Source organism: Lissotriton helveticus, chromosome 8 (genome assembly GCF_964261635.1).
Source record: "Lissotriton helveticus chromosome 8, aLisHel1.1, whole genome shotgun sequence".
Taxonomy (NCBI): domain Eukaryota; kingdom Metazoa; phylum Chordata; class Amphibia; order Caudata; family Salamandridae; genus Lissotriton; species Lissotriton helveticus.
The window spans coordinates 1,067,305,475-1,067,331,916 of NC_136069.1; the positions used below are offsets into that span (position 1 = coordinate 1,067,305,475).

The following is a 26,442-nucleotide window of genomic DNA, read 5'->3' on the forward strand; positions in this document are numbered from 1 at the left end:
ACCGTGGGGAAACCCCGGTGAGTGAGGGGACACTAAAAAAAGAAATGTTTCTTTTTTCAAGGTATTATGATTTAATAGAACCATACACCTGAACTGAGCTAGGTCTCAGGGTCCCACGTTTGGAACCCGCTTTGTCTCTTACTGACTCTTAGGAGGACGACCTAGTCTCTGATATCCTCCTCTCCCCCCGTTTCTTTACGGCCACCTTTTCTGGCCAGAACCCACTATATCTACCCTCCTAAGGATGTCAGAATTCTAATTATCATGTACAGGTCAGGCTGCTTGTCCTGGAGGTGTGGCCACCATTCCTGGAGGTGTACACCTCCTGCATACCTAATTTCCCGCCTTGCCTGAGTACAAGTGCACCTGAAGCAAGGGGAGGGTTGTGTTCTTCTCAGGGGGACAGCCCAAATTCAAATCAGTGGTGATGCAGCCTTTGAATCTCACCACTCTGATGTGTCACTACACTAGCCTGCTGGAGAGGAGGGAGGTGGGACCTCCTTCCTGTCCAGCCTTTGTTCCTGACTCCTGGGAGTGTTTCATACTACCTGTCAGGAGGCCAGAATCCTGTCTTGACGGCTGCAGGTGCAAGAAATGAGGGCTTTCCAGTCAGAGCACAGGGAAGCTGGGACAACCAGGGTGGCAGCCTCTAAGGTAGACCGCTGGGTGCATGGCAGCCTTCCCTTGTCACAAGATCCATATCCGGGGAGAGAAGACACATTGTTTGACACCAAACTCAACACATTTAGATGATGCCATAAGGGAACAAGCACCCCGGGTCTGCCCGCGTGTAATGTTATCCTATGGACCGCCTATTACTTATAGTGTACCTTAATGGTAAAGACACTATAGAAACATTTAAGCTTGCACTTACATGTCTACACTCTTAATATACTGCACCCTGCTTCCTTGGCACAGGAGGCCTTCTCTAGGGGTGACTAATATATACTAAAAGTAACGTACTGACTATGTCACACATGGTGAGGGCAAAGTTGAAATGGAGCATTTGACACTGTTCTTGCAGTCTGCTATAGCAGGCCTGCTATCATTAGCTTACCTGTTCAGTGAGGGCAGCACAAAGAGTGCTGCAAGCCCTGAGTTCCCCCTTTACCACCCATGCCCTGGGTACCACTGGAACCATATTCTAGGGACTTATGAGGGAGTACAGTCTTTGTCAATTGGGGATGCTAGTATACACACATCAGCTTTTAGGGAAAGACCACTGACAATCAAACCTTTTCAGCAGGCTTCAGAGCACTGTCAGAATCGAAAGCCAGCATCTAGTATTCCAAATAGAGGCAAAAAGTGGGGAGGAATCTGCAAAAAGCCCTTTTTTCTTCCAGTTAGTATTCTTTTTTTACTACACTGTAACGGAACTCTAAAGCAGCGTTGTATTATGCCCTGTGTGTTACCTTTTCAACCTCTATATTCCATTCTGGTTCTACACTGCATGTAAAATGAAAAGAATGAGGCAAGCTTTTCAGCACAGATGTTACAGCAGAAGACACAGATTGTTTTATAAAGCTTTTTATTTGTATTCCATCCCACACGCATTCTTCCCCATTTTGAGGTGCATGGCTAAGAATCGTACTCTCCTATTCCTATAGAAGGTGCAATGGGACATATTGTAAATGAAGCCATGTTTATAATACAGTATCAAGTAAAAGTGCCTACAAGGGATTTTATTTATGTTTATAATATAGCACTGAGACTAATCCAACTGACACAGAATCCACTGGTATTTTGCAGGGCAGCCTCTGGCTTTATAAATGACTTTCTCTGCCAAGGCACATCAGTCCATCCCTGTCTGCCATTCGCCAAGAGTCAGAGAGAGGGGGGCTGCATTCCACTATTGCTTAGCAATTCCCCGCTTGGCTATTAGATAGCCCATTCCCACCAGTATTCATGCACCATGTTTTCCCTTCTACCTGACCATAATCCCAAGTAAGGCCGCCCTTGGTTCTACTGGGAAGTTGTAAACCAATACATATTCCAGGTGTGCATATATTTTAATGCAGAATGAAATAATGGAAAGGCACCCCCATATTACATGCAAGAAACTGCCCTCTGCCATTAACAGAAGGGTGTTCGGTCCACACAATGATCCCAATTTCCGCACGTACCATTGGCTAATGGGGAAGGGGGGCTAAAATAGGGCACTCTATACTAACTATCGGAAGCTACAACTGACTGGCCCCACGGCTCGCACTGTAGAAGTGTTGCATGGAATTCAGCGGAAGCTGGTGTGGCATAACCGCCTGACAAAGGCAACTCCTCTCTGGGAACCTGATATATTGGGTCGCCTCAGCACCTGTCTGGGTTTTGATAAATGGGACACAATTGGGATCTCCACAGTGGGGGACATGTGGGTGAAGGGGAAGAAGGCCACATTTGCTGATATTCAAGCTAAGTATCACCTTGCATCTTCAGAGACTTTTCGATATCTCCAAATTAGCCGTGCCATTGATTTGGCCCTCCCGAGGGGGACCCCCCTTCCAGAATCCTCCCCGTTGGAGGACTGACTACTACTTGATCCAATGGACCGCAAAGCCATTTCCTTCCCATATAAAAAATTAGTGAATAACCAATTTGACCCAATGCTGAAATTACGGTCAAGCTGGGAGACCGATCTTGGGGATATAGACGACGAGGAATGGAGAGATGCACTTGCTTCTCCCCGAGAGGTGGCCATCCCTATGCGACTTTGACTTGTCCAACTCAAAGTTCTCCACCGGGTCTATTTCAATGCCACATTACTGTTCAGGTTGGGTAGGAGACCTGATCCGCTCTGCCTCCGACGATGTAACCAGACCGGCACATTCACACATATCCTCTGGGACTGCCCCTACATAAATGTAAATCCAGTACTTTTATAGCGCACGAATCACCCCCGAAGAGGGTATCTCGGTGCTGGGGGCCGTTGTGAAGATTAAGCGAGCTTTTGCCCAGAGTCACATGGTGCTGGGCAGACCCCGGCCGCCGGGGATCAAACCGTGATCCCCAGCGTCCAGCGTCAGTTGCCCTGGCTGTGGCGCCACACCTCTCCCAACAACAGTATTGGAAAGAAGTCACCCGCCAACTCGCTAGGACATGTGACAAACCCATTCATCCCTTCCCCAAACTTTGCCTCCTCAATATCGGGGGGCTACTGACCTCTCGCAGGCGGAGCGGTCGTGGGCCACGGTGGGATGGACTATCGCCAAACGCAATATCGCCCAATATTGGGGGCCGGACATGACTCCACAATTAAGGGATTAGGCAAAGGACATGGACTTTGCCATGAATGCAGAAAAAAAAGTGTTCAATGGAAGGGGATGCCCCAAAAAATGGGACCATAAATGGGGAAAGTGGAACAAATATAGGGGGGACATTTGCATTTCTCCTATGGTGGAATTGAGAAGGGAGAGACAAACATTGATGGACAGATTGCAAGAGACTACAGGAACCTCCCCACTGGGCAGCCAACAATAAGATGTTATTACGAACGGACCAGTGCTTGCTTTTTCATATTTTTGACTCTGTGGCACTGTTGCAACTATAGAGGAAGGGCAACCTCTGGGGACAGTGGATCTATGTACTCCTGATCCAGTATATGTAGTGAAACACAGTAGATATTTTGTTTTGCCTTGACAAAGATGATTGTATAATGCCTTGCACCGATGCATTTTTGTTATCAATAAAAACAGTTACAAAAAAAGAAAGAAACTGCCCTCTGCAAAATTACATTACCAGCATGTGGGAAAAGGAGATCTACTCATCCGCCGCAGCCTAGAGGGGTGAAAGTATACACAGTGTAAATATTTGGATTGTATGAATCTGAGCCAGGCTGAGACTGGCAATAGTCTGAGAGCCATCTTAGCCGTGCTCCAGTCATCATCATCCGGTCCACCAGGTCCTTCCACCATATTTCTGAAAGGCGAACAAATATTTTAGTGGAGTTGACAATTTGGGATCAGTCCGCACGTGAATATGCTCTATAATAGTTTTACCCTCTAATGAGTGGAATTTCACAAAGTGTGCCTGTAGATGTCTAGGGCATTTCTGAACTGTAGGTATCTGAAAAACTTACTTTTGTGGAGGTAATCATAAACAGATGGTTCTTTAAAGGATTTTATGTGGTCTTTCAGACATCACACAGCTTGGATATCTGACTGATATCTCTAAGACATCACCCAGATTGGATATACCTATGAGATCCCAGGCCTGGAATCCCTGTCGTGTAGTCACCTGCTTGAAGAGTGTGCCGTGCCATAGATAGGTGTCTGAAGTTACCTTTCCCTGCCAGCCAATGTGTTTGACCACAGCTTTCCAAACTTCAAATGGAATTCTAGTTGTTGTGGCTAAAGTGTAGGGGGATTTGACGTGCAGTAGAGAGTAAAGATCATGTGACTTCAGTATATGAGGAGCTCAAAGCGTACCACCGAGTATACAGTGTTGCTGAAAAGCCACAGATGTCTTTTTCAATTGAAATAGCTTTTAGAAAGTAGCTGCAAATCTTGACAGAACACCAACAGATTTTCTCTCATTTCATGTGGACTTTCTTTCTCTCAAGTGCTCTATATACTGGTAGACAGAATGAGCCCCGATGTGTAAAAATCAAAGCAAGAATATCCGGAGCCATCAATTTAGGCTTGCAATGCTATTGCGCTCTTAACGTTGCCAATGCATTGCAATTCAGGTATCTCATGAAGAAGTACAATGTCTTTTGGTATCCCCCAGAGGCCTTGTATAGACCCTACTTTGTTCCATATTTATATGGAATCAGTGAGTTTATCTTTATAGGATATGGAAGAGTCGGTAGTGCAATGTACAAATGGTATGAAAAAGACCGCAACAGAGAACATCCTCACTTTACTCACCGACCTCACAAAATGCAGACCGGAATGATGGAACGAAAAAGCGAGTTACTAGTGTTTAGTCCAGTTGATAGAATTATATGATGGCATTCACTATTAGATTTACTCAAATTGGAATGCTGCTAATGCCACGCCCCCCTACTGTAAAATCTCATGCTGTGATTCTTAAGCAAGGTGGCTCCATCTGCTAATTCTACTGACACATCCTCAAAAAAAAACTAGCACCTATTCCCCTCTATTCATTTAAAGGCAGCAGATTAAGCTCTTGTGGTATTCCGACTGTGCTTTCTGAATGCTGTCCCAGCAGATGCTCCAGAGTTCTCATTTGTCGCAACCAAAGCAATACTTGTTTTGGTGGACAGACTGGTAACTGACACAAGTAAATTAAACTGGTAACTGACACAAGTGAATTCATCTACCTCTCCCTGCGCTGTTTGATCTTCATTGGCTTCAGGGATTACATTTGAATTATGCTGTGTTGACGACAAAGCTCTACACCAAAACAAATTCCTTTTCCTTATCGGAGCAGCTCCCACTCTCCGATGGCCAAGGACACCTCACAATCCGGAACTTTGCCTAACCTGAGGCAATGCTACTCTGAACCTTTCTTTCGCATAACCTCTCACTTCTGTTGTATCTGCCTTCTGGGAACTTGATATCAGAACAAAACAAACCCTTCTCACTTTCAGGAAAAACCATACACTTTCACCACCCTAGAATCTTCCAGTTTTACCAACTCAATTTACTGCAATGCCATGGTGTTTTGCTTACATCTTATGTTAAATCATCATATCTACATTTTCTCTATAGCTGTGCAGTGTTCATTTTTGTGTGCTTGGCAACGATTTGACAGATTATGGCAGACGTGTGGAGTAAAACATGCAAAGTGGTGCTCAAAAGAAGTGTATGCAGGTAGAATGGACCCTGTCAGGAGTAGTAGCATATTGCATTAAGTGGGAGGTTTGGTGGTATGGGTGTGTGTGCGTTTGTGTGTGCGCGTGTGTGTGTGTGTGTGTTCCTAAGTAGTTATATTACTTAATTTCTAACCATTAAGAAATGTTTGACAAAAATACTGCAGATTAATGCAATTTGTTTAAATATTTTGGCATTCAGTAGAGAAATATTAATTACAATTTTATTACTGCCAATTTTCATTTTTTTCTTGCAGTTTATCTTTTCCAATGGTGTAGTTTCCTCAGACAGGCGAGAGCTGGCATGACTGTCTTCTCCATTGATTTGGTGATCTCTAGTTTTTGAGGACTGGAGTGTTTATTAGGCTTGATTTATTGTCTTCTTTGAGACAAAGCTAGTACGCATTCATCCGTGACTTTCTTGGGCTAAATTATGTGGCATTGCACAGGTGGAGTAGGATTTTGCACTAAAACAGCTTGTGCAAAGATTATGTAACCTAGACCTTGGTATCTATGTATGGCCAAAGTTGGGTGTGCGAGGTCCTGTGCCAGTATGCCGCCGAGAACTTCTGTTTCACTAGTAAAAGGTGCACAAAGGTGCTAATATGACCGCAGTATTTGTTTCCTGAGGAACTAATAGATTAAATATCTACAGCAATTATAACCGTTGTAGCTTTATGCTATGATTAGCCGATGCCCAGCCAACCACTGTCTCTTGGTTACTCATGAGCTTCCATGTGCAGCAACAAGTCTGGTGTTTTAGTATACCCCTAGGGTCTGGCTAGCCTTGCATCCAAAAATGCTGAGAACCCACTCACCCCTTGGTAATGGAAACTGCCACATCAGAAACACTTCCTGTTGGCAGACATCTTGGTCCAGCCTTTGGAGGAAGACTGACAGAAACTACCATGTTTTGGGGAATTTCTTTTGAAAATATCACAAATGTTTTGCTCCGTGTGATCTCCCGGCTAGCCAAACAGGTGAGCAACATCTGGCATACGGCAATAAAAATTAAAACAAATACGGTTGTGTTATGTTTCCATAAGTCCAGGGGTGACATCTGTGACCAACAAAACAGGTACACTAAACGGGCATTTCGATTGCAGCTGATTTTCAAATTTTTAAACTGCACTGAACCTACTTTATCACCTGTGGGCACCCTAAACCTAATGAATACCGATCAATGCATGTGTGGTACATTCAGGCTTAAGAGACCCAGAGGAAAGAAGATGGGGGGGTTAAGGCTTGGCAGAAATATGTTCATGTGTGATGGAGACCGAAGGGAATTACCATGTTTTGGAAAACAAAAATTGCTACTAATCTGAAACTTATGTTCGGAGTGCTTTAATAGCCTGCCAGTCAGAGCGAGGGAGGTCTGGTTTACACCAATAAAGTCCGGAGCACATACCGAATAAAAAAATATATAATTTATATACTTTCCAGGTACTTATGAGTTTGATGTGTCATAAAATGTAGAATGCGCCATACATAAACAGCGGTTGTCCCACAATTTTAAAGCTGCATAATTGTGCAGACATTTCCTTGGAAACACCACTCTTAGGTGGTATTTCCGGACTCCAGACATTCAGGACAACATATTTTCGGTTAGATTTGTGGGGGTTTTATTTGTCTATTTGAGAAATGCACTAAAATAATGAGCACATTTGTTTAAACCACGAAAATATTTCCACGTTTTTCATAATACATTTTGGTTGCAGTGAGAAATTGATACATCGTTTGATCCAATACATAGTCTTGAATGTGCTGAAAAAAAGTTTACTTGGGTCACAGAAACCAAATAATTACATGTGCTTGAACAACCTGATGCTGATATTTTTTTTCTAAGCTCTAGCACCCTGACAGTGAAAGAGTTAAAACTGAGCCCTGCAGTACCCTCTGCACTAGTGCTTCAAAATAAAAATCTAACACTTGTTTGCTTTTCTTTTAAGTGTATTTGTTCACTATCCTTTTTTGGAGGACACAACGGTGACAAATCAGTCTTCACATATTGGGGTTTATTAAACTGTGTTGTGTTGTTAAATTTTGAATTACTTTTCCATGAATAAGCAGTTTATTAAAGCATTAGAAAAACCTCAAGCAAATCTTATATGTCCGTAGATTCTATGTGGTGATTTGTCAAAACAAGAAACAGGCAAAAAATAATGGTTTATTAAAATAAATTCTCAACAGAAACCAAGTTCCAGGAGAATGTATTTATCTGGATATGGAGTGGAGCTTGCAATTAAAAGTACAGAATACAAAGCGGTTGATGACACAAAGATTGAAGGTATGTAAACAGTGATCCGCCTATCAAGGCATTGAACTTACAGTCATAATAATAAAAATAATGTTTTGCTCTAGAATTGGTACACGTTTGTGGTACCAAGAAGTGAGGTGTTTTTTCTAAAAAAAGACGTTCCGATTTAAGGCTTTTTTTAAAAAAAAATGAAAAAGGACTTGAAAAGCAAATGACAATTGCATTTCTCAAACAATCTGCAATGTTATTAAATGTAATTATAATGTAGGTCATATATTTATATTCAAACACTTATTTGCACGTTTCCATCCTACCTCTTTTGCAGGATTGCTGAACCTGTGGGTTTAGATTCCAGAGGCATGCAGGGAAGTGGTGGGTTCTTAGCATCTAGAAGGTGCTGATTAATTGAAACCATTACCATTTTCATGTCCATGAATTTAAGTAGTGCATTGTGGAAAAATAGATTTTTCTTCTACTAAAGCCCTTACATCACTGGCTTTCCATTGGGGAATTCCAACATCATTGACTTTGAACTGGAGATACCCCTGTGCTGGCCAGTCATTGAATTTCCCTTTGTAACTGTAAGATATTTATAACTCAAGATGAAATAAAGAAAGGGATATAGTTTGTATTCCTTCCGGTCAAATAACGTTCTGCAAACATCAATGTTTTTATGACCTATGGTCAATACAAGCATAGCATTATTCATTATTGTTGCCTCATTTGTTGTATTACAGTAAACGCTGTACCCACATTTTTTAAATATATATTTAAATAGTGCATATAACAGTGCTTCCCAGCCACACATTATGCAATACAGCAACTAAGTCAAAATAAAGGCATACAAAAACCAATGTGCATTAACTTAGGTCATTCCATAAACCTTTAAAATTTCCTTAATGCATTCCGCACTGCTCTGATTCACATTTGTTTTCCTTGGTAACTAAACATTCCTGTGAATGTATATGCATTACTGTCAGAATATCGACCTATCAACTGCTGTATCAAAAAATAGGAATTGGAATAAAATCTATCATTCATCCTGAATAAAAATCTGCCTTTTCCCAACACCCCCCATCAATTAAAAAAGAACGTGACTGAAATTGGTGCATGAACAAAATATTTAGATGTCCCTGCTCCTTGACCGACTCTGAATTCGACTGTGAGTCAAATTGTTTCCTTAGGAAACAATTTTACATTAAAATCTAGAGGAATCTCTGCTTTCCTGAATTTGCAGTTTTCACAATTCAACTGAATCATGTTACCAGACAAGGATCATGTACTATGTATGGGATAATTTAAAAGGGCATATTTTTTTAATTTATTGCACGAGTGTCAAACTAGAGCATTTATACTAAGGACTACCCCCTTCCGGGATTGTATCCTAGTTGAATACATCCAATCTGAACAGCTTTACCTCTGCAACTCACTTTCTACAACTCACCAAGGCGGTAGCATATATCAGGCTGTTTGATGCCTGGATGGCTTATAAAGTTTATTCTCCTCGTTGCTTTTCCTCTTGGCAACCACATGTCTTAACGATGTGGTGGACTCCGTAACAATTGGAAATCAGGCCTTGCATAAACACGCTCTTGCCTTCCTATATATTGTCTTGCCTTTGTGGGGTGGCATTCTGACCAGACTTGAAAGTTAATTTACGCTACATTCAGTTATTTAGGTTATTCAGGTTTAGGTTTTATTGTGAGCTAAGCTTTTGAAAGATACCCTAGAGAAAATAATCCTGGCAAGGTTCCTTGAAGTACAACATGGACTAATTCTACAATACTGAGGAGAAAATAATTAATAAAGTCGACCTCACCAATACTCTACACACATGAATCGAAAGGTTGAGATTCAGGAAAAATAGTTAAGGAACATGAAAGCCATTCGGCGAGCTAAAATACCTCCAAATGTTTGAAAAGCTTTGATAAACTTACAGGCAAAATTGGAGGCAGTTATGATGAAGGGTGATGAAAAGGCTATCCTCATTAACAACAACTTTAAGGAAGGGGCAGGAGAAAGCAGACACATTGTTGGCTCATAAAATCATATTGGGCAAAATTGAAACCTTATAAAAAAAAAGGACCATGCAGAAGAAAACACAGCATGTTAAACCTGAGATGTTCACTGAATATTAAACAAGGTTGTATATTAGTGAACAGCAAGATTTGGGGGTTATAAGCAATGCTTAGTTGTCACAAGTTTATCCGAACTTAATGTAGAGCTAATGAAAATGCTTGAATTCCTTATCTAGGAGGAAGAGATGATGGAAGTCATGCCTACAGTGATCAAGCGTGAGGACCTTCACCTTGTCATGCTACTAAGGCTCTGGTTGACTTCCCACACCCTTGTTGGCCAAAATCTTCAGATCTTTTCCATAATGTGAAACACTCAGGGATTACATGATCCAGCCCACACTCAGAATCCTATGGGAGCCCAAAGGAAACCTAGATGAATGTTAGTGCTGGATTAAGAACTTTAGAGGCCCTAAGCACGTGAATTAAAATAACATTTTATTTTTAGATATGAAACAAAACGTACAGTAAGATGGAATAAAAGTGTACATTTTTGTATACTTCTACATTATATATAGGTTCAACTGCACCATTTGCAGTTTTGCACCATATGGTCCTTTGTAAATCTGGCAATGGAAAGTTTCTGGGGTGCCTCCTTTCCCTTGATGCCCCAAGCATGTGCTTATTTTGCTTACTGGTTAATCCAGCCCTGATGAATGCGGTTCATACATGCCATTTATGCCTTTGAACTGTGACTTTACAAATATTCTTGAGTAATAATGTCTTGCTTAGAAGGAATCCTGCCAACTTTGATGTTGTCAAAGCAATATAGCTTAATTTGTCAGAAGCAGATACCACAGTAATCAGAACTGTTGTTTTAAAGCCGGCTACCAAAGCTCCACTCTCATCATGGGAAAAGGAATAAGAACACAGAGGTTAGGGTCAGATGCAGAAGCAATATGAGGAGGAGGTCATTTTTGCTTCCAGTATCAAGCTCCTGACAAGAGAATCAGCATACAACATGAGATGAAAATAACCTGTAAAATGTAGGACACATGTACGTCCATTCTCATTACCTTAAACTCATGTTATGGAAATGTTTACACACTGGTGTTATGCAGTGATAATTAATCTATTGTAATATCTGTTATACAAGATAATATCAATTACTGTATTAACAATCTAAGAAAATCAGCTTGTGGTGGTATGGTGATTATATTCTCCCCACATCAGTACCTTTTTTTGAGGGATTCCAGTTTCAAAGGAAAAGAATTTAATTTGTTGATTCACAGAAGTGTAATCCATTCAAGGTAAACGTTCTCTTGGTCCTTGAAAATTGTTTAATTTAAGGTCCTTAATAGTCATCTTAAATAAAGAAAGGACCTTGTCCAAACATCGCCCAAATAAAAGCCCTGAGCAGCACAATACAGTCAGTGTGTAATTTAATGCTATGGTTCAAGGACACGCCCCCATAAACTCAAGAGAAAAACCTGATGTTTCACAGGAATATATTCGTTATACACTAAGGCACTCTATTACGATTTGGGATTCACTAATTATATCCTAGAGTTGGACAATGCAATCTAAAAGCCACAGATTTGAACTCCTTCTACAAAGTAGTGGCTGCATAAGCATTATTCAAAGTTGTGTGGTAAGATTTCACAGTCAGCATTCATCTTTTGTAGCTCTTCTCAGCTAGCATGGGAAACTTGAACCTCCAGACCTCCTTGTGACACGTTGAGAATCTCACAAGATTACAGTACCTTGTATCTTCTGTAAAACATTTATCTCTGGACTGGGAAAACCAGCAGTACCTAAAAAAACTCAATACTAAGTAATTTTCACAAATACTAGCTGATACTTTCACCCACAGAACAATCTGTGATATAACAATGCTGCATGTGGACCATATCTCCCATACACACATGCACCACAGGCATTTCCTCTAAAACTGTGGCCAGGACCCCGACCTCATCGAATGTTGACAGGCTTCCAAACAATGTGACATCTCAGTGTGTCCCTTGAGAGAATTAAAGCAGATGGGCTAATGTAATTCCTAAGTGAAATAGTAAAAAACAAACAGTCTCCTCGTGATTTAATTCCTCCACAAAGGGATACTGGAACTGTGTCAGTTAAAAAGTTTTCACATCTTTTATACTTCAGATGAATAGGACTTTTGTATTTTTTTTTATTGTTACATGTTACCATGCACAATAAAACAGTCCCTGGTTAGTTAATTTTGCAAGTGTCATTTTGAATTGTGTAGATGGTGTATACAATGCCAGACCTCTAAAAAATCTACTGGCCCACTAGCAATGGCAAGTCAGATTTTACAAGAATGAACATATTCTGGAAAGGAACAAGTGTTCTGATCATTCAGAAAGTGTATGAGCAAAAACAATGCCTTTAAATCTTGTGTTTTTATCTTGACACATTTCCTGTCTGTTCAAAGAAAGATGTCCAACGTCAATCTGTCTTTTTACTAATTGCTGCTTGGAAAATTGAGGTTTTTTTTTTCTTTCACTTACTACAGTTAGAGGATTTTGTCAAGTGAGATGTACGGAAATTATTGTGAAACAAAAGGCTGTAAGATGTCAATTGTTTTCTAACACCTAACATTTAAGCTTGTAAATGAATAGTACAAATACATTCAAAATATATTAGGAATGACAAAAGCACGTTTGTTTGTAATTTGGAAGTGTAATGCAAACAAAGATTTAAATAGGAGCAACACAAATCAGAACACTTTAGTTGGTAATGTGCAATTGACAAATATTTACAGAAACATGATTTCCAAACATTTTTGTTCGTACACTATACAGTTTTATCGGTAAAACCACATGTCAGTGGAAAGTTTTGTGGCCATTTCATTGTAAAATCTCTGTATTGTAAATGACAGCGTGTTACCACGTCCTGCTTTAGTTATGTATTTATTAAACATGATTTCCCCCGCCCTGCCCCCGCCCTGATGACAATGCTGTTAATTAACTAAGACGCTAGTTGGTTGTCATGTGCATCCTATATGTGGCTAAATTTGTATTACATGTGGAGCAAAATTTTAGTCTATTAAATCAAACAAAAGAGTTTTTTGTACAACAGACATACTGAATTCGCAAATTTGAAAGTTGTCTCAAATGTGATAATGGTGGCTTGGTGAATTAAAATATTTGCCTAGGATCACATCATTGAAAACTAGTTTATGGGTCAAGAACATTACAGTTAGGTCAAGTAGATTATTTAAGTCACTAGACCTGCAGGTCTCGTTAAATTTTTATTATTTTTCAAGGCGTGAATGCCCTAACAAACATGTTTCTTTTGTACTGCAAAGTGATTTGCTCAGGCAGTGGAATGTTTAAAAATCTCGATTCATAAAGAAAAGGGCCTACATTTAACAATTGGAAATCTTCTTTTGTGATAATAGGAGTTTTCAAGTACTCTAATGTCAGAGAAGTACCTAGTTTAAAACGTACATTGTATGGCATAATAAGACTGTCTATATAATTTTATGTTCGCATTTTATATTATTTAGGTACCAATGACACACATTTGGTAGATGACAATTCAACTGATGAAGTTCAGGGATTTCTCTTTGACAAATTAAGGTGAGTTGGTTTTAATTGCATTAAACTCATAATATTTGGGAGATATTTTACAGGACATTGAACATTTTGTAAAGGTGTTCAGACCTAGGTTTCTTACTCCCCCGGAATTTGAGATCCCTTTTCTCCACTGCTCACCTGCAGGTTAATATGGGACTAAGGTACAGATATTCTTTGTGCACTTAACTTCATTTTAGGTGTGCTACAAATCCACCTGCTGGTGTAATCCATAAATCCTGAGCACCAGAATATGGATCTGCAGCGGTTCTTATCAGTAGATGGCACTTCCGACTTGGAACAATCTGCATATATGGCAGTTTTTCTGTGGTCGTTGTTTCAGAGGTAGGGGTCAAATATGTGATTTTAAATGCATGAAACACCTGGAAACTTGTAACTGTGGATATTTTCAAATACATTCGAAAATTTAAGTATATAAATAATAGCTTGGTACAAGAAGGTTTCCTAAGGGAGTTGCTGAAGATGTTGAAAAACTTTCCCTATTGAGGAATAAAAAAACTACATTTTTTAATGTGCTAATGCATGCATGGAGTTTTTTTTTCAAAACTCTTTTTATTGATTCAACAGATATTATAATTGCGGCCATTACAAAGTCTTTATAGCATACACATGTCCATATATTGAATACAGAGCAGGTGACTAAAATATAGTTATTGTAAAACAAAAAGATGAACTATTCGGGTCCGTTAACGACGGCCCTAAACATTTCAAAACTCTGTGTCATATACTGCAAAACAGTGTCCTAGTCATGCCCTTCACGCCAAACCACCCACATCATATCTAACTGAGCCTTCTTACTGCCCTGTGCTGCGTCTCTATACATTTTCCATTTTGGCAGGGTGTGGCGGAGGTGGTTCCAATAAAAGGCCCCTATGGTCCTCCCATTGTTTCCATATTTTAAAGTGCTTCTGAGGGCACCATCGCGCTTTAACCACTTGGGAGCTAGTAAACAAACCTCCCCAGTGCTGCGCTGTCCATTATCCGGTGCTGAACTGGACGTCCAGCGGTCGCACGCAGCACTGGGGAGGTAGTGCCCGTGACGACCGTTGGCCGACGGCAGCACTTAAGGGGTTAAAAGTGGGTTGTTCATGCCCCATCCACCAGTGGAGACCCGCCCGCCTTGCACTCAATTTGGATGGAGACGGATCCTTCCATGCCCTTGCAATATCCCTCTTAGCCAGGGTAAGATCCAGGAACAATAAATGCCTTTTATAGATATTGTCCTCAATTTCATCCCTAATATGCAGAAGAACTAGCCTAGGCGAATGAGGTATAACCCAGCCCAGCACTTCAGATAAACACAGAATAACCCCCCTCCAAAAATGCATGCATGGAGTTTTACCTGGTGCTGATTTCTTTGACTAAGCCTAGGAATTTATGAGAATCCCCCAAAAGAAAAAAAAAAGCCTGCTTGAATTGTAGGGACCAACAATGATTATGTTTAAGAAATATGTTTTGTGAAATATCCCTTTGTTGTTCCAAATATGAATCCTTCTAGTGCAGGCAGCAGAGACCACGGACTATGGCCTACTCTTAAAAAAAATTATACATCGAAGTTTCATTATTTTCTTTTTAATCGTATTCTTTTTTCCTGTAGGGAAAATTGGCTGCATATTTTTTTATAAAGGGTTTGCTATATTATGCTATATTAAAAAGCAATCACCACCATCCCTGTGATGGCTTTGATTCCTAATGGGTCGCAAATTGAGACTGATCTCATTAATATTCATGAGGTAGGCCGATTTGCGACCCATTTGGAATCAGTATTTTGGAAATCTTTATTTGTGCAATAGAAATTGTGATGTCCTAATTGTGGTTCGATAAGAATTACAGCTGGGAAATCCCAATTCCTATTTTCTCTTCATATGGCACCCACGTGTGTGAAGATCATGTCGATTAACTGGTACTGAAATCTGGGAGCCATATGCAAGTCATTCCTGTAAATCAGAGGGCCCACTCAGTACTTTTCCCAACTGGGAGCCTAATCACGGAGAACAAATAAGGTTGAATATTAATACCTTTTTTTCAACTGCGCAAAAAAACAATAAATAACACATAAATAATACTTTTTTACAAGCAGATCTATACATAGAATTAATTTGAACTGTTTTCTAAGCTGTGCAGTCTCACAATTCTGAGTTTGTGTTGTAAAATGTAAGTTGGTTTGTAAAAAACAACAACTGCACAATTGAGACAATACTGTTATTGATGGTTACTCTGTACTGTGACATTGGTTTTGATAAGGCACCCACAGATCTCATTGCTTTAAGAAGATTGGAAAATTATTTCTGGAGGTTTCACTGCAGGTTACCTTTGAAAAAAGAATCCTGGGAATTTGTTCAGTTTTCTCCCATACTGAACGTGGTCAAAACTTCATGAAGGGACTGTGGAATTTGAGAGAACCTTTTAGATTGTCCTTCTCGCCCCATCACTCTCTCTCGGTGGGGCCTGCTGGATGGAGTTCTATGCTAGTTTGAAAGGCCTGCTCTTAAGTATCCGCAGCCCATTGGAGTGAGGTTATATCTCACCACAAAGGTGGATGCTTATGTGGTCAAGTTATGAGATTTAGTCACCACCCAGTAGGGCAAAAGGTATCAATGCATTGAGCGATTTATATTCCCTAAAAAAGGCCCTGATCCTACTGCAGACATTTCTTGCCAGGTGTCCCACTGTAAACCAAAGTCTTATCTTATGGACCTGTGTTTTGGTTCTTTAAGAAAGTCTTGCCTACTTTTAGGCGCTTTTGTTGTTTAGAATTTTCAGTGCTTGTCTACTGTTTTCTCTGCCCTCTTTTTTGGTTTTCTTCTTGTGGGACTTGTATCTTAATTGTGTACCATTTTCCTAGTCCACTGTAGAGCTGCCTCTAGTGTCTCTTCACCTCTTTAGAGATGTGATCTCGCAATTTAACAGAATTCTGCAGATAAGGTGTTATGTTTAAAATTGTAACAAAGCCTCTCTCTTAAATAATATTTCCACATCAGCACCTAAAAAATGGCTCTGTCTTTCTCTATAGTATCACAGCATTGCTTATATTGTGCACAATTAACCAAAATAAGGCACATGTGTGTACTTACCTTTTTTTTTAAAGTTTCTCCTTTTTGGTATTCACTGAATTTGCATGAAATTGTATATTTCCATATGTAGGTCCAAATGAATTGTAAAATAGCAGACTGCTGCTAGTTTATGGTTATGTTTAATTTGCAAATACATCTCAGACTTTTTTTAAGATTGAAAACATGGTGCTGTTTGGGGAGTTATAACAACCAATTTCCATGCTTGAGCTTTTTCCGGCCCTACAGATAAGGCACCACACTGGGTGTTAAAAATCATTGGTAATGTATGTGAATTACCACAAAGCTACAATGTTGTGGTGTTTGCTTCCCCTGTGAATACCCATGTTCACGCACCTAACATAGAATACTGGGCGGAGTTCTCCCCAAAAACTCAGCAGAGTTCTACAAGTTGTGGAGCACAGTGCAAACTGCCATTCGTGCTGATCTTCCTGCCGCTCAAGTAGAAATTTTACCCAAGCTGCAGCCCGCGCTCGTCGACTTATCGTTGGCGAGCGCGAGCAGCCAAAACACTCGTCTGCACTATGCGGAGTGGAGTTTTCTGTACACCGCGAGCTCAGTGGAGCACGGAGTGCAGAAAACTCTGAGAACGGAGTGGAGTTCACTTACCAGGCCTAGTTATGATTCGGAAAAACCTGTAAACTAGTTAGGATAAATCTAAAAAAAATCTTTAGAGAATGATACTGTTTCTGTGGGAGATGCTGAAAGTAGTTGATATTAACTGAACATTTAGTTTGTTTGAGGTGCAGTCCCTTCCTGTTTAAGCATTTTGTTTGTATTCTCCAAATCAGACAAATCCATCCTGAGTTGAAAGAAAATCTGCTGGAGTTTAAAAAACATCTAATCGAAAGTAGCAATGACATGGCACCTTTAAAAGTGTGGGAGCTCCAAGGTAAGGTTTATTTGGCTCGCTAATTGTTTTTATTAATATTTTGTTAATAAGATATCCGTATTAGCGTTCCCTGGTTTACAATTAAAACAGTTTATGCATGTTCAGTGGACTACAAAGTGATATCAGGGAATAGAACTATAATTTCCCTGCTGATCTATCCCCTGCGTGAAGCCACAGGAAGTTTAGTCCATGCAGCAGCAGCAGTGTTCACTACAAATCATTGTACCTGTTTTCAAGATAGGTCCTTGAGAGGGGACTTGTGCTAATTTGATGCTTTTCTCTGCATATGTATCTGTTTGGATTGTCTTAGAAACGGTACAAAGGACTACAGCCAGTGCTACGTATGCCCCAGCACTTACATATTTTTGCACTTGAGTATTTGAATATTTTTTGAAGGTCCCGATTCCTATACCACCTGCATTATGCTCGCATTGGCAATCATGATTGTTTTTGTGGGTTCAGCGCATTTTTCACACTAAGTGTTGGTCTATAAATGTATTTAAGTGCGTTTGTTCCGTGCCAGTGAAAATAAGTGCGTTTGGATTAAATGTTTTTCTGGGGCCAGCTTATCGAATAAACCCGTTTTCACAATACAAAGGGAAATTCCAACGTTATTACTGCAGCACGCCCTAACGGGAGAAATCGCTACTTATTGTCTTATAGATTTCATTTTACTGGTTTATTACATAAAAAAAACAACTGGGTATGTAGGCACTAGCTATACTTAAAGAGAATCTATAGATTCCATGGAATTACAGCTGTTAGATCTTTTATTGACTGTTGCAGTTAAAGTAATTTTAACGGAGTGGAAATCATTTTCTTCAGTTTCTTATCTTACTTGGTGGGCTTGGGTTTCCTTTTTACGCAGTGCTCATACCTCGGTTGATCACCCCCATCTTTCTCCGTCTATTGCTAGTGGTGTTTGGACTGCTTTGGATACGTACATGGATTTATCTTCCAAAGGGTTGATTCTTGTTTCTGATATATATTAATTGTTCTTACCATACTTAATTTATTTATCGGATTCTGGCGGGCTACCTTTGTTACAGATGTCTCTTTTACAACACATGCTTGCCTACTATATTTTGATTGTTTTTATCCTATATCAATTCTATAACTGACACTTGTATTGTGTATCTTCATTTGCTTTTTCATAATAATAAAATTATTTGAAATGGAAAAAAAAAAAAAGAGAATTTAACTAACTGCCTGGATTTAATATTGTGAGTTTTTGTTAAATAGCTTTGTTTCTAATAGTAACAAATGGAAACAACAGCATGGTGTAAACTATGCATGCAGATTTGTTGAGAGGTGCTTTTTATTACACTTTTTGAAAGACATAGTTGCCAACATTTGAAAATCATTTCCAGAGACACTTTGCAGCACAGCTACCAATTGCTTAGTTGAAAATGTACCACACCCAATGCCCCAAAGCTCTGCCCACTCCACCCAATTCACATTCTTAGCATAAGGTAACTCTGCCTATTTATCATAGTGCAGATTATAGGGTCTACTCAATAAAGAGAGAATTGCAGGGAATTGAGATGGAATTTCAAACGTAAGGCCAAAGTAGCTGAGTTGGAAAAAATATCCATTCAGCTGCATTGGAGAATTTTTCCAACTCAGCTACTTTGGCCAAATGTTTGAAATTCTCATTGCAATTCACTGCAATTCTCTCTTTATTGAGTAAACCCTTATTGCTGGGACTGTCCCAGGATAGTGAATCACCCAGGACAGTGTCCAGCTTGCGGGATTGTCTCAGCAAAAATGGGACTATGGGCAGCTATGGAAGGAGGTGTGACATTTTAACCTACTCAGCACCATGCATCCCATGAGTCATGATGATGTCTCCTCCCAACAGTCAATTATGGCAATAACAGATTATTACACATTTTAGGTAAATTTTATTTAACTTTTGGTATTGCACATGGAAGAGTGATCAGCATTTATCGGAATTATATCATACCAGTGAGTTATTTTCTGTACTCCTTATTAACATTCGTTTCAAACTCATCTAACAGGAGCCCCATCCCTTAACTCCTGCTAAAAGATTGTGTGTAAAGTGGTGTATTATATGGTGTGATTGGGCGACCTCCATGTGTAATACACTCACAATATCGTCCTGAGCTCAGTCTTGCTAGTTTCTTAAACCTTAGCACATGCCTGGGTAGCTGTGGCTCCGAGCAGGCAAGCGATTGTGGTTACTGACAGTCACGGTGGGCTTCTTCAACTTTTCTGGTCCTGTTACCACACATTGCAGGAAGTTGTCACCTGGCAGAAGGAGCCCTGGTGGCCCATTGGCTAGTAACACTTGCATTCCCAGAGGGCACTTGCTGGGCATAACTAATGTCCTCAGACCTCAGAGCACGTGTGTGCTGGCAGAGTACTGAAGTAGTACTACCCTGCTGATCCCTGGACCTGGCATGAGAGGCTGCATTGAAGACTGGAGTGCACCTTCTGATTGTGGGCTAGTAAACAGAGGACCGTGTCAGTGGTGCTCTGCTCGAGGAAAAGTCCTCTCCGAACTCCAGACAGAAAAGGTGCACTCCAAGAGTCAGTTGGCTGACTTTCTCTCTAGCTATCCCAGAATGCAAATGTCTGCCCCCTCTCTGGCAGAACTCCTCTCTCGGTTTGTGTACTTTGGCAGCCCCCCAAGATGTGTGACTACTTGGGGGCTACATGCCCATGGGAAAAACATTTTGGCAACCGTTTTCCCCGTCTCTGATGCCAACCTGTCTACCAGAACAAAAGGGCACACACCCCCTTTCGTGTGTGCCCATTGTTTGCCATTTAAAGGTGGTTTCCCTTTTGAAGCTCGCCTTTTGGTGTCACACCCTGTGTGACTTCCTGCCAAGGAAAAGGCAACACCGCTTCCAATGACAGGCCTCTCTTTTATACTTTCCTGGGAGTAAGTCACAGCTCCCCCAGAAGGGCAAAAAATTGTGTTGTGACCAACATCTGAGAATGGCCACTGGAAAACTTGGTTAACAGACTAGCAACTTTCTAAAGCTGTCTTTAACTTAAGAGTTACATTAAATTCGATTTGGGCATCAAGTCGGGTCTAATGTAACAATTATTTTGATACCTTGATGGGCCAACTTCAGTAGACCAATTCAGGATTTAGTACTGCTCATTTGTCAGCAAGTAACCCTGTACTCACTAATGGAAAGGCTAGCCTTTCTACAGCAAAATCGACAATTTGGGGATTTTACTGGCAGGACATATAAAAATATATTTCCCACTGCTTAATATACAGCGCCCTGCCTTGGGACTCTATTGGCCTGCTGGAGGTGCGTCATAGATTAAAAGGGGAGGTCTGGACTTTGTCATTTGTTTGAATGGCAAAGTTGAGTTAGCAGTTTAAAACTGTTCTGCTAGTTTGCCGTGGCAGGCTGGGAGACACGTTTTACTTTGTCACACTCTGTGTGGCACAAAGTGCTGCTGCCCCTGAAGGACATTTTAACTTACAGGCCCTGGGTACACCTTGTACCATGTACTAGAGTTATAAAAAGTTAAGTTATGCCAATTGAGTATAAAGCAATCAAAATACACATTTAGGGTTTAGAGCACTGGCACTTAGGTCTGGTTACCAGGCTTCAGTGCACTCGAAAAACCAGCAGCATCAGTCCAAAACATTTTGGGGTGATGACGGAAAAAGAAGCATTTCCTTACACAAATCAAACAGTCAGTCATCCCTAAAGAAGACAATCCGTATGATTAATGAAAGTGAACTATACAATGTAATTGCGATTCTCATATTACCATGACTAGAGAATCTGGATTTCATTAAAGACACGGAGGCTGACATTATGCAGTATACCTTTAATGCAGTTCAGGCAGCTGCTTACATCACAATATCAAAAGGTTCCAGAATAGAACAATAGCAACACATGAAAGGCATAGCCATCAACAATCTGCCTCTTTTAAATGTGGAGGAAAATAAGTTCATGAAACTTGAAACATCAAAACGATCTTCTGATATGAAAGAGAAGGAAGATAAACCCAAAGGCCAGACGACACCCAGTTAAGGAGTGTTACCTGAAAAGCGAAAGAAGTAAATATCTCTTGAATATAAAAAATAGTGTAACGCTTATCAAGCTAAAAGAACAAGAGATGAAACAAGTACTGTTAATAAAATGTACAGTAATAAACTGTAACAAAAACAGCATTAAATCATTGCAAGACCACCAAGGAGTGGGATGGGAGGGATAATGTCAGCCTCCATGTCTTTAATGAAGTCCAGATTCTCTAGTCATGGTAATATGAGAATCGCAATTTCATTACGAGAACGGAGGCTACATTATGCATGTTGGTAGCTTTGTAAAACAACATCAGACATATGTTCAATAGGCTTGCAATAATGATGTGCAAAGGTGCTAGCCTTTGACCAGTCGTCAGCTTTGAGAATGTCGTCCAACTTACCTCCAGACCAGAGAGATTTATTGGCCATAGAACCTCTAAGGGAGTGAGCTTGACATTTCTTTAAGTCAATACCTTCTAAACTCATAACAGTTTTAACCCATCTAGCAATAGAGGGCGAAGTTATGCCTTTGTGTGGTTAACAAAGGATATAAGTAATTGGTTAACATCCTGAGGGCGAAGAGCAAACATTCTGCGATCATACTCTCTCATGCAGTCCGCAACGCAGTTTGGGACATAAATCAAAATGTGGGTAAAAGATTGAATCAGACCTAGTCTTTGTTCTTCTATAAATCTCAAATTTCTCCTCCACGCACGCCTTCACTTCCTCCGGGTGTACAACACCCCGTTGATTCGTCCCTTCCGGTATTTACCCCGTTGTCCACGTCACACCTGGGGGCGGGGCTTTGCTCAAGCACGGGCCAGTTAAAGAAACAGTGGACCGCTTCCCTTTCCTGGTCTGGCAAAAACACCGCTGGGTCGGAACGCCTCCAGTTCTCTGTTTGCTGTGTGGAAAGAGGGGAGATGGTACTGTTCATATGTCCTGGGGTCATATTCCGGTAAGTCTTTGTTCTGTCCTGCTCCTCCTGTCACACACCACCCCCCTGGAATCTCCCAATCGGGGAGTGGAAAAGGCGAAAGAAAGTCGGCACTACCATTATCGGCCCCCTTACGATGACAGACTTGGAAGGAGAATGGTTGGAGTGTCAAAAACCATCTTAGGACCCGGGGATTGTGGGAGATGGTACGGCTCATCCATTGTTGTGGAGCATGATCGGTGTATAGGGTGAATGGGTGTCCTTTGAGATAAAATCTTAACTTATCTACGGCCCCTTTAATTGCTAGACATTCTTTTTCTATTGTAGGGTACTTCACCTCCCTGGGACAGAGCTTTCTGCTAATGTACAGTATGGGATGTTCTACCCCCTCCGGGGACACCTGTGACAACACGGCTCCCACCCCATAGTCAGATGCGTCAGTGTGAAGGATAAATGGCCTTGTGAAGTCTGGGGAGGACAATACTGGACTGGTGGTAATGACTCTTTTTAGGGAGTTGAAGGCTTGCCACATCTCGGGGGTAGGACTCTGAATGGCTATGGGTTTGTACTCTTTCTTGAGGTTGTCTGTTAGGGGTGCTGCTATGTCCGAAAACGAGGGGATGAATCGTCGGTAATATCCGATTAATCCAAGAAAAGCCCTCATCTCTTTTTTAGGTTTTGCCTAAGCGAAAGCTGCGCACTGCGCAGCTTTTTCGCGCAGGCGAAAACCTTATGTTTACAGTAGAGGGGCTTGGGAATCCGCCCTCTGTTCCATTGGCTAGCTCCATAAATGGAGGCTAGCCATTGGAACAGAGATCTGTCCGTCATGGCCGGACCAGATTCGTGGACGTTCCTGGGATTTGTTCCCTCTCCGCCCCTCTGTGCGCGTCATCTCGGCGGTGGGCGTTTTTTTTTTTTTTAGGTTTGTTTTGTTCATTCCAGGCCGACCGCCGCCGGAAGAAGTCCAGGTGAGTGCCCGTTCCCGCCCCCCCTCCCGCTGACTGTGTGCCGTTCCCGCCCCCCCTCCCGCTGTCCGTGCCTTTCCTGCCCCCCTGTAGTCTTTGTTTGCCGTCCAGCTGGCCACTGTGGCTTGCCTTAGTCTCGGCCCCGGAAATGGGAGTGCTCGGGTCACTCGCCCAGGTCACTGATGTAGCAGCAGCTCTCCTTGTTGCATCCGCTTTTTCTCCTAGTAATAAACGTGTTCCTGTCACCGTCTATTTGAAACGGTAGCATCTCTTTGCTTTTCACCTTCAAGGCATTGTCAATTGTTCCGCTCATACGGCACTGTACACACTCCCTCTGTTGTACCAATTAATATCGCACCGCAGTTTGCTTCAGTGCATCCGCTTTTCCTCCTGATGATAAATGTGTTCCTTTCTCCATCTAACTAAAAACGCAGCAGCTCTTAGCTTTTCACCCGCAAGGCAGTCCTAATTTCTCTGTACATACGGCACTGTGTACACTCTCTTTGTTTTTTCAATCAATATCGCTGCGCCTTAAAATAAACGTCTTCCTCTCCATAACTGACAGAAGCGGCAACCGCTCTATTGCTTTAAACGATCTTAAAGTTTCAAACTCCTCAGTGTAGTTCCTAACTGCGCTTCCATTTCCACGTATTTGCTTTTCACAAGTTGTAAATATGTTCCACTCCACATTTGACAGAAGCAGTAGCTGCTCCTAGCTTTGCACGATCTTAAAGTCCAAAGCTCCTCAAATTAGTATCACACAGCGTTGCCTTTCTAAACAGATGCACATTAACAACAGCTTACCGGGAGTCTCTTCACAGCTCTGCCTTTTCTAATTACAGGCGCATTATCAACTGCTCACCGGTAGCTTCTCCACAGATCGGTGTCAAACGATATCATCTGCATTAGAAAGATAACATGTGTTGCCAGAATACAACATTGTATGCCTCATGCAATTATTGGACTTGCAGCACTGTGACCTTCATTTGTGCTTGGACCAGGTGGAATTGGGATAATTATTGCATGTTTTAAAATCCCCCCCTCCCGCTGTCTGTGCCTTTCCCGCCCCACCTCCCGCTGTCCGTGCCTTTCCCGCCCCCCTCCCGCTGTCCGTGCCTTTCCTGCCCCCCTGTCGTCTTTGTTTTCCGTCTTTGCGTGGCTCGTCCCTCGTTGCTTGTTTAAATCAGTCTTAGGAAGAAAGTCGGAGAAAGCCATCCTCTGCAGGTTGTGCATAAATCGCTGCAGTAACACACTACTGTGTAAATACATACACACGGATATCATCTGCATTAGAAAGATAAAATGTGTTGCCAGAATACAACATTGTATGCCTCATGCAATTATTGGACTTGCAGCACTGTGACCTTCATTTGTGCGTGGACCAGGTGAAATTGTGATAATTATTGCATGTTTTAAAATTCGATGTTCTTGAGAGTGGAATTTAAGTGAGGCAGTTTTCGCCTAACAAACGGTATGATGTTTACATTGGGGCATTACTTGCTTTGCACACCAGACACCAAGTTCTGATGTGTATTGGCCACTTACTTCAAGAACATTTTTTTTGACCAACCCAAATTTACATGTTGAAAGTTGTGGGCGTTCCATACTTACAGTCCATATCCAAATATGCTTGTGTGGTAATTGGGGGCTGGGGCATTTGCAAACCCTCCTGTTCTGAAATCGGCAGGCTGCAGCTCTAGCCACTAGGCCACATCCCGCCCCTTCTGGGTAGAGGAGCAGGGAGGACACCTTTGGATGTGCTCAGAAGCGGAGTGGTGCTTCAGTGTGTATATATGAATTAGGCTACCTATTTATGTTTAACACAGGAACAGACAGGGTCTCTCCCTTGTGTGTCAACTAACAGAGAGGGCCACTTAGGCTTCTATTTGAATCAGGAAATGGCGCTTCTTCGTCTGTACATGTACAATCAGGGCTAGCTCTGTGTGTGCGCAGGGTCAGTGGCCTGGCATGTGAGAGACTGCAGCTCTTACACAAGAAGGACAGTAATGTCCCCACCAACCTCTGATCTTAGCCGACCATGATCAGAACCTTTTTGGCTTTCTTCTCTTTTAGGGGTAGCTAGAGCACAAACATGGCAGTTTTTGCTTTCTTTGACCCTCTTCTGTCCCTGCTTGCTACAGGTTCATTGCCAAGTCTCCAATTGGTTGCCTTGTCCTTGTTTGCTTTCTCTGACCCTCCTCTGACGTTGCTTGATTTCTGTAATCCTAATCTGTCCCTTTTTCTCTGGGGGGAGGGCTCTCTCACCTACCCTGCTTGTTTCACCTGCCTTTGCTTGCCTCCTGATTCGCTCGCAGTGTGTGTGTGGGGGGCTCTGTGTGGGTGTGTGAGGGGGGGCTTGCAGTGTGTGGGAGGGCTCTGTGTGGGTGTGTGGGGGCTCTGTGTGGGTGTGTGGGGGGCTCTGTGTGGGTGTGTGGGGGGCTCTGTGTGGGTGTGTGGGGGGCTCTGTGTGGGTGTGTGGAGGGCTCTGTCTGGGTGTGTGGGGGGCTCGCAGTGTGTGTGAGGGCTCTGTGTGGGTGTGTTTGGGGGGGCTCTGTGTGGGTGTGTGTGTGGGGGGCTCTGTGGGTGTGTGTGTGGGGGGGCCCTGTGTGTGTGGGGGGGGCTCTGTGTGGAGGGGCTCTGTGTGGGGGGGCTCTCTGTGGGTGTGGGTGTGTGTGGCATTTGCGAGAGATTAAGCTATTGGCATTGTAAATGACAATGCCATTTATTTATCGGTTTTCAAAAAGAGAACATAAATAAAAAAATTGTCATTTACAATGCCAATAGCTCTAACTTTTCCAAAGGCGAAACCGTTGCATTGTAAATGCTTGTTATTCTTGGGAAAGGGGGTATCAGCTATCGCCCTTACCTTCTCTATCTGGGGTTCGATCATTCGATGTCCC

The 26,442-nt window shown here is 41.8% G+C and overlaps 1 protein-coding gene across 2 annotated transcripts in view; it reads left to right on the top strand.

Moving 5' to 3' along the window:
* UGGT2 (UDP-glucose glycoprotein glucosyltransferase 2) overlaps positions 1-26,442 on the top strand; it is a 1,586,510-nt gene that overhangs the window by 292,109 nt on the left and 1,267,959 nt on the right. For both annotated transcript variants that reach the window (XM_078657956.1, XM_078657957.1), the window contains exons 6-8: positions 7,958-8,054; positions 13,569-13,641; positions 17,519-17,619. In XM_078657956.1, the coding sequence (XP_078514082.1) occupies positions 7,958-8,054; positions 13,569-13,641; positions 17,519-17,619 (271 nt within the window). The remainder of the gene's footprint in view (positions 1-7,957; positions 8,055-13,568; positions 13,642-17,518; positions 17,620-26,442) is intronic.